This window comes from Scyliorhinus torazame, chromosome 1 (assembly GCF_047496885.1).
Source record: "Scyliorhinus torazame isolate Kashiwa2021f chromosome 1, sScyTor2.1, whole genome shotgun sequence".
NCBI classification, from domain to species: Eukaryota; Metazoa; Chordata; class Chondrichthyes; order Carcharhiniformes; family Scyliorhinidae; genus Scyliorhinus; species Scyliorhinus torazame.
In genome coordinates, this window is record NC_092707.1 from 80694818 (window position 1) to 80708194 (window position 13377).

Below are 13377 nucleotides of genomic sequence, written 5' to 3' on the forward strand. Positions count from 1 at the left end.
GCCTATAGTGTGTTAACGTTTATTAACAGGGGGCTTGAGTTTAAGAGCCGCGGGGTTATGCTGCAACTGTACATGACCCTGGTGAGACCACATTTGGAGTATTGTGTGCAGTTCTGGTCACCTCACTATAGGAAGGATGTGGGAGCAAAGGAAATTTACCAGGATGCTGCCTGGTTTGCAGGATAGGTCTTATGAGGAAAGGTTGAGGGAGCTAGGCTTTTCTCTTTGGAGCGGAGGAGGATGAGCGGCGACTTAATAGTAGAGGTTTATAAGATTATGAAGGGGATAGATAGAGTGGACGTTCAGAGACTATTTCCTCGGGTGGATGTAGCTGTTACAAGGGGGCATAACTATCAGGTTCAGGTGGGAGATATAGGAGGGATGTCCGAGGTAGGTTCTTTACTCAGAGAGTGGTTAGAGTGTGGAATGGATGCCTGCTGTGATAGTGGAGTCGGACACTTTAGGAACTTTCAAGCGGTTATTGGATCGGCACATGGAGTACACCAGAATGACGGAGTGGGATAGCTTGATCTTGGTTTCAGACAATGCTCGGCACAACATCGAGGGCCGAAGGGCCTGTTCTGTGCTGTACTGTTCTATGTCTGCCACTGCATCTCTATTGATATGTCTCTTAACAGTAAAGGCTTAATCTAAATTTCCAGCTCACTTTCATTAGTTCTGCTTTAATGCCCTCTTAATTGCCCTGATTTAGATCCACTATTCTCTACCTCAAACTGAATGCAAATTCTATCATATTATAATCACTGCTACCTTGGGGTACCTTTGCTCAGAGGTCACTAATATCAGTTCTCCATTGGCCTGCTCCCTGGTGGGCTCCAGAACATGCCGATCTAAGAAATTATCCTGAAAACATACAATGAGTTCTCATCTATATATACATTCGCTCGTCTGACTTTTGCAGTCTCTATGTGGATTAAAATCCCCCGTGATAATTATCGTACCTTTCTGACAAGCTCCCACTATTTCTTCTTTCATCGCCCGTCCTCCCTATGATTACTGTTCGGGTGTCTGTACACAACTCCCAGAAGTGACTTATTGTCTCTCTCATTCCACATCTCGACCCAAACTGCTTCTTTCTCCTGTTTTCCTGAACTTGGATCGTCCCTCTCTATTGTGGTCTATAGAGCTACCCTTCCCTCCACTTTTTTCCTAACTTCCTCCCCTTTCCAAAATGTCACATCCCTTTCAATATTCAGGTCCCACTCTATGGCATCCTGCAGCCATGGCTTTGTCATAGCTATTAGATCAAACTTATTTATCTCTTTATCAGTTTGTCTGTGTTGTGTTCAACGCCACATGCATTTAGCTACAGAACCTTGAATTTTTTCCTTTTATTATTTTTGTAACTTCTTCCCTTATCTGTTGATTTACTGTTCGATGTGTGCTCTGTGTGCCCTCCTGTTACAGTCTGTTTATCATTTACCATATTAATACTTTCCTTGTTGCCTGTTGTTTCCTGTACTCATTTCTCTGTCCTTTCTGTGGCTCTGTTCCAATTAGGGCAATCAGTGAGTTTGCCCTTCTTTCTACGTTATCTATGTCCTAATGCTTAGAGTCGCCAGGTATCAAATGATACCACCACAAGTTTCAACTGGCTATCGATCAAAGAGCCAAACACCAGTTAGTTAGTTCAAGGTCAAGGGTACTTTATTTACACACAATTAGTCATGCAACATAAACACTACTAGTTAACTACACCTATCGACTAAGACAACCTGTACTTAACTTCGGGCACCCGGCTTCGGTCAGAGAAACAATGGCCGCTGTTCAATTCTGGATCTATCGAGTCCGAAGGAGTAAATGCTGCTCAGCGAGGCTCATCCATCTGGTAGCGAGCGTTGAACTTGTACTTGCTTCTGGTGTTGCTGCACTTGGAGATGGTCGTGACTGGGGTACCAGGACCAAGAGAGGAGGAACATGTGGTGGGCTCTTCTTCTTATACTTAGGGGTTTTCACGCTCTTTTGGGTGGTCCTCCGGTTTAGAACACAGAACATAGAACATTACAGCGCAGTACAGGCCCTTCAGCCCTCGATGTTGCGCCGACCTGTGAAACCACTCTAAAGCCCATTTACACTATTCCCTTATCGTCCATATGTCTATCCAGTGACCATTTGAATGCCCTTAGTGTTGGCGAGTCCACTACTGTTGCAGGCAGGGCATTCCACATCCTTACTACTCTCTGAGTAAAGAACCTACCTCTGACATCTGTCTTATATCTATCTCCCCTCAATTTAAAGCTATGTCCCCTCGTGCTAGACATCACCATCCGAGGAAAAAGGCTCTCACTGTCCACCCTATCCAATCCTCTGATCATCTTGTATGCCTCAATTAAGTCACCTCTTATCCTTCTTCTCTCTAACGAAAACAGCCTCAAGTCCCTCAGCCTTTCCTCATAAGATCTTCCCTCCATAACCAGGCAACATTTGGGCCCCACTAATTGGGTGATCCCTGATCACTCCATTCGATTCCTAACCAATAAGTGGGCAGGGATCCGGATGGCTGGGCATGTCCCAAGTGGTCACTGACCCCGTTGTTTGCCTTTCCCTTGAACAGGGACTGGTTCCGAAATGTCTGGAACTGTCCCGGTTGCTCGAGTACCAGTCCTTTGTTTTGGTGAAGATGGGCCATCAAATGCTAATCGGCCCATTTAAAATGCTAATTGGACGGAGTTTTGATACCGTGTGAACTTCTTGCTTACAAATATGCATTTCAGGCTCTGAGCCTGCCTGAGTCTTGGCTTGTCCATTTTACTCGCGAGGCTTTGCGAGTTTCTCTGTACCTAGTTGGAAGTGGCCATCCCAGATGGCTACATCCTTTCTTACCGTCTCTCTACTCTTTGATATAACATATCTTCCTACATTTAATTCCCCACTATTTAGTTTTAAATTCTCTCTACTTCCTAGTTATGCAGTTCACAAGAACTCTGGTCTCAGCACAGTTCAGGTGCAGACCATCCCAATGATACAGATCCCACTTTTCCCAGTACTGGTACCAGTGCCTCACAAATCCGAACCCACTCCTCCCACACCAGTCTTGGAGCCAAACATTCTCTCAAATTTTATATACTCTATGCCAACTTGCACCTGGCTCAGGTAATAATCCAGAGATTATTACCTTTGAGGCTCTGTCACTTAATATGGTGCCAGGCTCCTCGTACGGGCTATGCAGAATCTCGTTTTCCTTTTTCTGCCAATGATACTGCTGGCTGCCTACATGGACCATGACCACTGGGTCCTCCCTGTCCCACTGTAAATTCCTCTCCAGCCCAAGCAGATATCCCAAACCCTGGCACCGGGCAGTCTGCACAGTCTTCTGGACCGTTGCCCTTTACTGCGGAGAACAGTATCAACCCCCTCACTGTACTCTCCCCTACTATCACTACATTCCTCTTTGTCACCCTCGATGAACAGCTTCCTGTATCACGATGCCCTGACCAGTCTGCTCAACCACCCTGCAGACCTCGCTTTTGGCCAGACAGATAACAAAGATGAGATAGCAGCCTTGCTCCAGGTAATAGATTTAAAAATTTAAGATTGGAAATAAAACAATGTTCTATGTACAGTTATAAATATAATGGAAATCTGTGTCTTGGAGAGTGCTGTAATAGGGCACTTCATTCAAGGGGATGGCTGCATTCGAGGGTAAGGGCTGCATTCGAGGGGAGGGCTGCATTCCAGGGAGGGGGCGGTATTACACTACTGCTTTAGATGGACAGTGCTGCATCAAAGGGACAGTGTTGCATTAGAGTGCTGCATCAGAGGGACAGTGCTGCATTAGAGTACTGCATCAGAGAGACAGTGCTGCATCAGAGGGAGTGTTGCATTTGAGTACTGCATCAGAGGGACAGTGCTGCATTAGAGTACTGCATCAGAGAGACAGTGCTGCATCAGAGGGAGTGTTGCATTTGAGTACTGCATCAGAGGGACAGTGCTGCATTAGAGTACTGCATCAGAGAGACAGTGCTGCATCAGAGGGAGTGCTGCATTTGAGTGCTGCATCAGAGGGACAGTGCCTCATTAGAATGCTGCATCAGAGGTCTCTAAGACAGAGCTCTCCATGCTTGAACCTTGAACAACCTGTACCTGAGTCTGCAGTGGTCAGTTTGTGGAACGACAACACTTTCTTAAATAATTAAATTATGGCGCAGATCACTTTAACCACCACTGAGTGTGGCAGTCTCTGGCCACACAGCTAAAGGGTATCGGTAATAGGGAATTACCAATGTTAGTAATGTGAGCACTTCGCAGCTCTCAAGTGGATACCTGTGGGTCGATGTGCTACAACGCAGGCAGGCCTGGCGCCCTGGACAGATTGTCTGAACACTGGAGGCTGCACAACCGCAAGGGGCAGCAGGCACAACCATGCACCCTAGAGCTGGGCTGCAGCACTGGGGACACCCCCACAACCAGAGAGTGGATGTGTGTATATCGGGGGGTACCCGGGTCTGGTCCCAGTTCCGTTCCCTGCTGTGGCCGGGGATTCGTGTGCAGGGCAGGGTCCTCCTGCACAAGCGTGTCGTTGGATGGCACCCTACAAGATGGCAGGGAATGTAAGAGTCGCGGAGACTTGGGGGATTAGAGGGTAATCGAGTGGAAGCTACAACTGAGGTCTCACACCCAATCCAATGCCTTACAGAAGCCTGTGCACAACTTCCACCCACCGAGGAGTGTGTCTCTGCGCTGATGGAGGGTGGGGATGACAGCTGTGATGCCTCGATGGTGGCATCCTCGGAGCTCTCCTCTGAGGTGTTCTCACAGGCGGTGGGGAGGGGACGGCACCCCCGATGGGTTGGCACCACCGGATGGAGAATGAACATGTGGTCAGTGGGCGAGAGAAGGATCATTATGTCTGGCATGAACAACACATGCGTGAAAAGCCACCTGGGAGATGGCCGATGGATACTCACCTCTGCAGCGCAGGCCAATCTTGACGTCGGTGACCGATCTGTCCTCAGCCACCCCCGCATCTTCCAGGGCCTGTTCCTTGTCAGGGGTGAGGATTCTGGGGCGGGATTCTCCGACCCCCCGCTGGGTCGGAGAATCGCCGTGGGCTGGCGTGAATCCCGCCCCCGCCGGTTGCCGAATTCTTCGGCACCGGATATTCGGCGGGGGTGGGAATCGCGCCGCGCCGGTTGGCGGGCCCCCCCCCCCTGGCGATTCTCCGGCCCGCGATGGGCCGAAGTCCCGCTGCTGGAATGCCTGTCCTGCCGGCGAGAATCAAACTACCTCTCTTACTGGCGGGACAAGGCGGCGCGGGCGGGCTCCGGGTTCCTGGGGGGGGGGGCGCAGGGCGATCTGGCCCCGGGGGGGTGCCCCCACAGTGGCCTGGCCCGCAATCGCGGCCCACCGATCCGCGGGCGGGCCTGTGCCGTGGGGGTACTCTTTTCCTTCCGCCTTCGCCATGGTCTCCAATATGGCGGAGGCGGAAGAGACCCCCTCCACTGCCCATGCGCGGGGATGCCATGAGCGGCCGCTGACCTTCCCGCGCATGCGCCGCACGGCAAAGTCATTTCCGCGCCAGCTGGCGGGGCACCAAAGGCCTTTCCCGCCAGCTGGCGGGGCGGAAATCAGTCCGGTGCGGGCCTAGCCCCTCAATGTGAGGGTTCGGCCCCTCAAGGTGCGGAGAATTCCGCACCTTTGGGGCGGCACGATGCTGGACTGATTCACGCCGGTCGGCGGACATCGTGCCAATTGTGGAGAATCCTGCCCCTGATGTCTGACACCCCGCCACATGTCTGGGCCCCTCTCCCGTCTCTTTTGGCCCAACTTCTCCTGCGGGACAGAGAGAGGGCTTTGTGAGCTGCACACTTCATGCATTGTTGGGGCGGGAGTATGGTGGGGGTCAGGTGTGGACATTGCAGCTGGGTGTAGTGAGGTGCACAGGTGTGGTATTGTGCTGAGTGGAGGGGGTTGTGAGGTGCCACCGCAGGGTCACTGGGCGGCGGGGGTGTGTGTGGGGGTGCTTTGGGCTAGGGAGGGGTAACTCACCCCTGTGGCCAGGTGGAGGTGGTTTTGCTTCATGCAGCATTGGGTGGTTGCCTCAGGGTGACACTCCGACCCCCTCGGGGGAACAGGGTATACCATCTGGACTCCACTGCATCCAACGGTCTGGCCAGGTCACATCTCTGAACCATGGGGCTGGTCTGTGCGGTGGCATGGCTGCGTGCTGTAGGTTTGCTCTGCGGGATCAGTTTAAGAGCAGCTCCCCCTTGTTAGCGGGGGCTGCTGAGCAAGCTCCTGCGATTCAGCTGGCGGGACAGTCATTTCCAGCGTGAAGTCCATGGGGCATCATTAAGTATCCTAATTAATGTTAGATACCGGTGAAGGCCTCACCGGGTCAGCCGTCGGGAAGCATCCGGCTGTTCCCGCTCGCAATTTTGATGGTGAGTACCTGGAACGTGCTGCCAGGGAAGGTTGTGGAAGCAAATATGTTAACGGCGTTGAAAAGGCACCTCAACAAATATATGGATAGGATGGGTATAGAGAGATACGGCACAAGGAAGTGCTGAGGGTTTTGGCCAAGGGTGGTATCATGACCGGTACAGGCTTGGAGGGCCGAAGGCCACTTCCTGTGCTGTGTTGTTCTTTGTTCTTTGCTACCATGCTTAGAAACCTTTCTGTTAGATCGTGCCCTATGTGTTTCTTAATTAAGCAGGTGTGTATTTTGAGGTGTATATTTTAATTATTATATTTGTTTTTGTCATGTAGCAAACTAACAACATTGGCTGGTGTAATGTCACATGTTACGCAATTATGTCAACGGAGGGTTTTGCGAGCTTTTTGTGGAGTTCACCATTGTAACCTGTTTGTGCAGCATCTTGTAAATAAACCCCTTGCACTATGTTTACCAACTTCACGTGTGCCACCTCTGATTCTTTTTTCCAACAAAAAAAATCTAACAGTTTTCTTTTAAACTTTGGTTCTTTTAATTTATTTTGTCATTTATTTTAATTAATAAACACTACTATTTCCAATAAGCTTTACTACTGGCACTCCAAAAGGCTTTTGACTAAAACCTTACAGTTCCCAAAAAATTGTACCGGTTTTAAACGATAAATGGGCAAAACAAGCAAAACATACTTACCAACCCATCACTTTCCTGTTTCCCTGTGACACTTGATTTTCTCCAAATCTGGTCAATTTACAGACTGCGATGCACCACCAGTAGCTCGCACTTTTATCTCCCAACTCCGCTCTCAATCTAACTCCTTCTCACGCATTTATCACCCGACTTCGTTCTCAGTCTCACTCCTTCTCGTGCTCTTTTATCTCCCCAGCTCCGTTTCAGTCTCACTCCCTCTCATGCCCTTTTATTATCTCCCTGGCTCATTTGTGCAGACGTTGCTGGTTCTGGGCTCTTTACAGCAGGGCAATACTATTTAAAATAATTTACAATGTTTTATACATGGAACAATTGCAACGAAGATGTTCATGGGCAGCACGGTGGCGCAGTGAGTTAGCCCTGCAGCCTCACGGTGCCGCGGTCCCAGGTTCGATCCCGGCTCTGGGTCACTTTCTGTGTGGAGTTTGCACATTCGCCCCGTGTTTGCGTGGATTTCACCCCCACAACCCAAAGATGTGCAGGCTACGTGGATTTGCCACGCTAAATTGCCCCTTAATTGGGGAAAATTAATTGGGTACACTAAATTTTAAAAAAAATGTTTTTTTAAAGATGTTCACAAATCCCAATTTGAGTGACTTAAATTGTAAGAAATTATAAAATGAGGATCTGCTCTTCAAATGGACCTTTGGAGTCTTCCCAACTCATATGAGTTCTTTCAGCTCCTCTGCCTGCAACTGCACATGCCGTCCACCCAGAAAAACAAATCCCCAGAAATCCTATACCTACAACGTATTTTGTCGTTCATGTCAGGAATATGTCAGTTTGTTCAATATTCAGTCGAGTTGGACTCCCAAATTACTGAAGAACATCTCTTCTGATGGCATTTGATTTGTAACTGTATATTCATGTGTATTTGGCTCAGATTTTTTGTAACAGAACCAGTCTTCTCTCCACGATCAAACGCAGTAAAACTCCACTCCCGAAATGCTTCCAGCAAAAGAAAAGTTCCAGCTGCACGGCCTTACACCCCATTACATTGTAGCCTCGTATCCACCAGATTGACAGAGAGAGACTCGTGAGTATAGTTTCAATCGAGTGCGTCTGGACGACAACTTTTGGAAACTCGTGAATGAAGAATGTTGCACAACAACTGTAGTTACTGTACCATCCATTGTATCCTAATACAGACAAACCACCCATATTATAATTATATTCTGGCACTCCTTGTTCCATTAGCCTTTTTAGTTAATTTTGGTACCCATGCACTGGATTTAGTGATTTGTACACCTGGAGACCCAAATCTTTTTGCTCTGCCACAGCTTCTAGATGCTCACCATTAAGAGCGTTCTCCTGATTTCCCTTTCTTGAATCCAAAGTGGATGACCTCACACTTGCCCACCTTGATCACTATCTGCCACAGTTTTGCCAATTCACTTAATTTTCCCTTGATCTCTTGTAACTTGCTTTTAACTATTCATTGTCCCTCCAACCTATTGGGGAATACCCCCCACAAAATTTACATTTTGTTCACAACATAGGATGTCCCAAAGCCTGTGAAGTACTTTTGAAATGACGTCACAATGTAATGTGGGAGTTTATTTCTTGATGATAAATGCATCAAAAAAATGTGCATTAAAAATCCTACACATTTTGTTCGTGTAATTATAAGGGTCAGGCGAGGTGTCCTTAAAAATTCAATCCCAGCTCGAATTGTTTTGTCGCGGTGTGTGTTAATTAAAATGTGATGCAGCCATTTTAACATATTGTGTTCTGCTAATGGTTGACGGGTTGGGAAATGTTTCTTTGCGTTCTATACATATCTGATTTGCTATTACACTCACTATCAATGAATTGAGGACTTTTCATAAGTAACACATTGTCTTTCTATATCTTCAAGCAGCTAAAATTGCCATTTTTCAGTGCTAATGACATTCAAGAATCTATCCTAATCTGGTCAGGTCTTTGTTGCCCCATTCCACAATAGCCACATAGATTTTCAAACTCTATCATTAAACTTTCCAAAGATATTTTTCTTATAGCTGCGACTTTGAAAGAATATTTTATGTGTAATTTGCTGATTTCACTGATTTTTTTTCCCACCTTAAATAATCTGATATTTAAAGTCTTCCATCGCGGACTGTAATTGCAATGTGGTTTCTCTGCCTCCCTTTCAACAATCAGCTCTAATCACTCCACACGTCGATTTTCATAATTATGTTGCATATTCATTAACTGTTTGTTTGCCTGAAATGTTTTCATTATTTCTTTTTGAGAATCAGGTGATTTTGCCCATTCAGGTTTGAAGTGCCCGTTTTGCAAGGTGACTGGCAGGGTAGCCCAGCAATAGACTGATGTTTAGCTCGTGAATAACCTGTTCTATCCAGAAACATTACTGCTTAAGCTAGTACTTAGTTCCCAGTGTTCTAACTAAAACTCTCAAGTAAACATCCCTATTTCAAGCTACGGTTGCAAATTCAGTAGCTGGCATGGGTAATGCCGACCTTTCCTGAAATATGGGGTGGGTTTCGTGGATGGCCCTCTCTGTGGAAAAACTTCATGAGATACGAAATGCAAATGGGGAGTGGCTGTGGGTGTCGAGCTTGTAGGCTAAATCAATCATGCTGAACTCCTCAAACAATTCAAGACCTGGACATCCATACCCAATATTCGATAACCACCCCCATTGCCAAATCGTAAACTCCAGCCAATAATTATTCTCCATGTTCAGTGTTCCTAATTTTATCTGGACATTTGAGTTGAGAGAAAAGGAGGGACCGACAAAGAGAAAGATCCTACGCCACTGAGAAAGACAGACAGATTGAACAAGGAAAAAAAAGTTAAGTCAAGCTTTCCAGCATCCACCAGTGGTTAACCCCAGGCAGCATTGATGGGTACGGACAGAGAGTAGCACAGGAAGATGAAATGTATTTGAAATTGACAAGCTACTGTTTCTCAGTTGGTGGTGCAGTTGGTAGTTGCCCGACACAAAGTGGAACTAAGCCTGACAGATGGAGAAAGTTCCAGATAAATCCCATGTCGTAATCAATTAGCTGTTCTGAACCAGATAGCAGCAATGGTGCTACAATTGCCCTCAGTATCTCTGAACTAGGGATAAGAAAGAAAATCACATGCCTGTATCTGATCATTATATGGTAATCTCTGCTGGAAAGTGAAAGCACTGAAGGTGAGGACAGAATCAGGCCAAGCGTTGATATCCTCTCGTGGTGCAAGAGCCTATCACTAGACTTGAGCAAGGGGAATAGCCACTCAAGTGAAAAACCTGTGCCAATGGAGGCATACTTTGGCACGAATCAGCAAATTTAGGGAAGGAGGGTAATCCCAAACAAGGAGTCTGGATATTTTTTAACCATGTTTGTTTTCCGACAGGGAACCACTGTTTCGCCAACTCTGTGCCTTGACCTGGCTGCTGGAGGCTGTAACAGTAGAACCGCCGAGCACAATGGGCACCGTTACAACCTGCTGGAGTGCCAGGTAATGTTTACCCATTGCCACAGATATCAATGTCATGTTTTGCCCTGCATGTACCTTGGAGAAACATTGATTTAGATTGTACCTCTATTAGACTGCCAGCATAAATGAAGCTTTCTCCTGCAGTCCCCTGTTAACTCGGTGCATGCAAACGCAGCCATTGAGTTGGGTTTTTTTTTTGCATCTTTAGTCATCCGCTACTGAGTTAACTGACTTCAATTGGAAGTGTAGGAAGGATGCTACAGTTGAACCTCAATGTTTCAGAGATAGCAAGGGGCAAAATACATGCTGAGTTCCTGCTCCTGCTTGCTGTTCTATAATCCCTGCTGCAAAGTATACAATATGCAGATACCACACGAGGAAGGGATCAGGCATCATTAATGTGCAAGTCTGTTTCCAGTTGTCACAGTTTTGTGTCTGAATTTACACGTGGTTGACACTGCAAGCCTCATCATCTGCTCCATCCAGGCATGTTCTCGGGAGTAACGGACGGAACTATCATTATAAATTTAATTGTGACAAATAACTAGCTAATATTTATTTACTTAGCTATTAGGCAGACGGTATTTGTTTATCGCTAAGTAAAATAGCACCATGGTTATTGTTTCCATTGTGTTTGACAACTTACCAGAATAGCATACAAGTGTTAATTCATTCTGAAGCCAGATGTTGAAGTAGGAAACCAAACACAATTGTTTTTAGTTAATACTACGTTTGTTTTTAGAATGCAATATTGCACAGGTCTGCCTCCTACCAAACCACCACCAGGCCCGAATGTTTCAACTCTGCAAATCTGATTTGGGTACAGTGCCCCAAAATGTCAGGTTTTCGAACTAGGGGAGCATGTACTAACTAGAGACAGGCCCACTGTCCCCAGAAACAGTGCAGAGGCAGCCACAGGGATTGTTGAGTACTGAGGCAGGCCGTTTAAAAAGGCCCACCTCGATGCTCTGGGACTTCTCTCCAGTTGTAATAAAAACAACAAAACAAAAATAGCCCTCCAGCTGTCATCCCGCCACACACTCCCCAAGCCCCATCCATGTCAACTCATGCCACCTCAAGACCTTCATGCACTCCAACCAGCCTTCATACCCTCCATGTTAACCAATGCCCTTCTATCCAGCACGATTCTTTCATATCCTCCATGCCAACTTATGCCTCGCTATCTACCCCCATGGTCCTTTATAGCCTCTATGCCAACTTAGTGTCAACTCATGTCCACCCATTACCTCTACACTCATTCCCATAGCCCTTTATAGTCTATTTGGCTACTTGGTGCCAATTTATGCCGACCTATGATTCCCATCCTCCACCCGTACAACCATCATGCCAACGCACCCAATATCCACCATGGGAAGACCTCAGAAGCTATGCTGAGATGAAATCAAGTATCTGTTAAAGACTTCACTACATTACAAATCATTCTCTGAGTTAAAAGCCTATAGAGTGCATTTAAATCTCTACAAATACTTAATGTCTTACAAAACAAATTGCATTCACAGTCCTTTGTCAAAGACAGTTCATCTCTTTATGACTACTGAAGCTGGCAATCAAACTTACAGGTTCCCCACTGTGATAATGATAGGTTGTGGAAGCATTTATGCAGAAATAATACCATAATGATAGCAATCAGGCTTATGTCGACAGCATGTATTGAAATTGTAAGCACCCATTTTTTTCACCAGTAGGCTTTTTCACGATATTTAAAGAGCAGGGGATTTGAATTACTTGACAGCTTGCCAGTTCCACTGTCCTTATCCTTCTTTTATGCATCTCCATGTCTACCCTGAACAGTCCTAAAAGAGTACCTGACCTCTTGCAAAGGGGTACCTGAACCTCCAAAAACATACTTTACCTTTCCAAACAACTCCAGCAGGTTTGGAGTGTTCAATCAAACTCATAAAGTTTCAGGAACCTTGGTGACCAAAATCACTTTTGTTTGAAGCCGTTGCACTTTGAAATGTGCCACTGCCTCTGTGAACCATGGATGTGTAACATATGCCCCACACCCCTGGCAAAAATGGTGGGTGTGGGATAGAGGGCCAAGCCTTCTGTATGCCAGGCTCTGGCGCCATTTTGGCTGAGACATGGAACCCTTCAGGTGTTACCAAAAGTCAGGCTCTTGTGTACCACAATTCTTTCTTTTTATGTGCTCAAGGTACTTAATCAATATCAATACCCTTTGCCTGTTTATCCTTAACCTTGATAATACATTTAACAACCAAGGTGATACAAAGCTGAAAACTTCAGGCTATGTGAACATTTTAGTTTATTGTGTGTTTGTGTATTTTATTGTACAAATTACTCAAATATACAGGTACCACATATGGAGAATCATGAGTAAACAATATCCTTTCAGAATAAATGTATTCATCCAATGAGATGAGCTTCAAAATAGCTAATGCAGACCCAGAGCAATGACTAACTAAAATAAAAGACAACATTTGAAAATAAAGTTCTGAGTGTATGCCCAACTCAATGGTGACAATTAAACACTATTTTAATGCATAGGATTTCAAGATGATCCTCGCTGTGCTAAGACACCAATTCCATTCCTTTTCTTCACAAATCAAAACCCAAAAGACTTGCCTATGATGTGAAAACAATTGGTTGTGCTGAGAGCGCCATGCAATTTAATCTTGTTGTAACAACTGAAGAACAGGATAATGGATTTCTGGGTTTGGCCATTCTGCATGCTCCCAGTGTACCTGACACAGGTCTCTGGCTTACTAGAAGCCTGCATCCAAAGGGAAAAAGTTGGCTTTTCTTGGAGAAAGTGGCAAGCTGACAAATGGGTTGATGGA

General features: G+C 46.2%; 1 protein-coding gene across 1 annotated transcript in view; it reads left to right on the plus strand.

Annotated features, from left to right (window-relative positions):
* The window catches only part of LOC140409034 (coiled-coil domain-containing protein 60-like), a 128529-nt gene that overhangs the window by 78771 nt on the left and 36381 nt on the right, over window positions 1–13377 (plus strand). The window contains exons 6-7 of the mRNA XM_072497072.1: window positions 8007–8159; window positions 10472–10576. Coding sequence (XP_072353173.1) covers window positions 8007–8159; window positions 10472–10576 — 258 coding nt within the window. The remainder of the gene's footprint in view (window positions 1–8006; window positions 8160–10471; window positions 10577–13377) is intronic.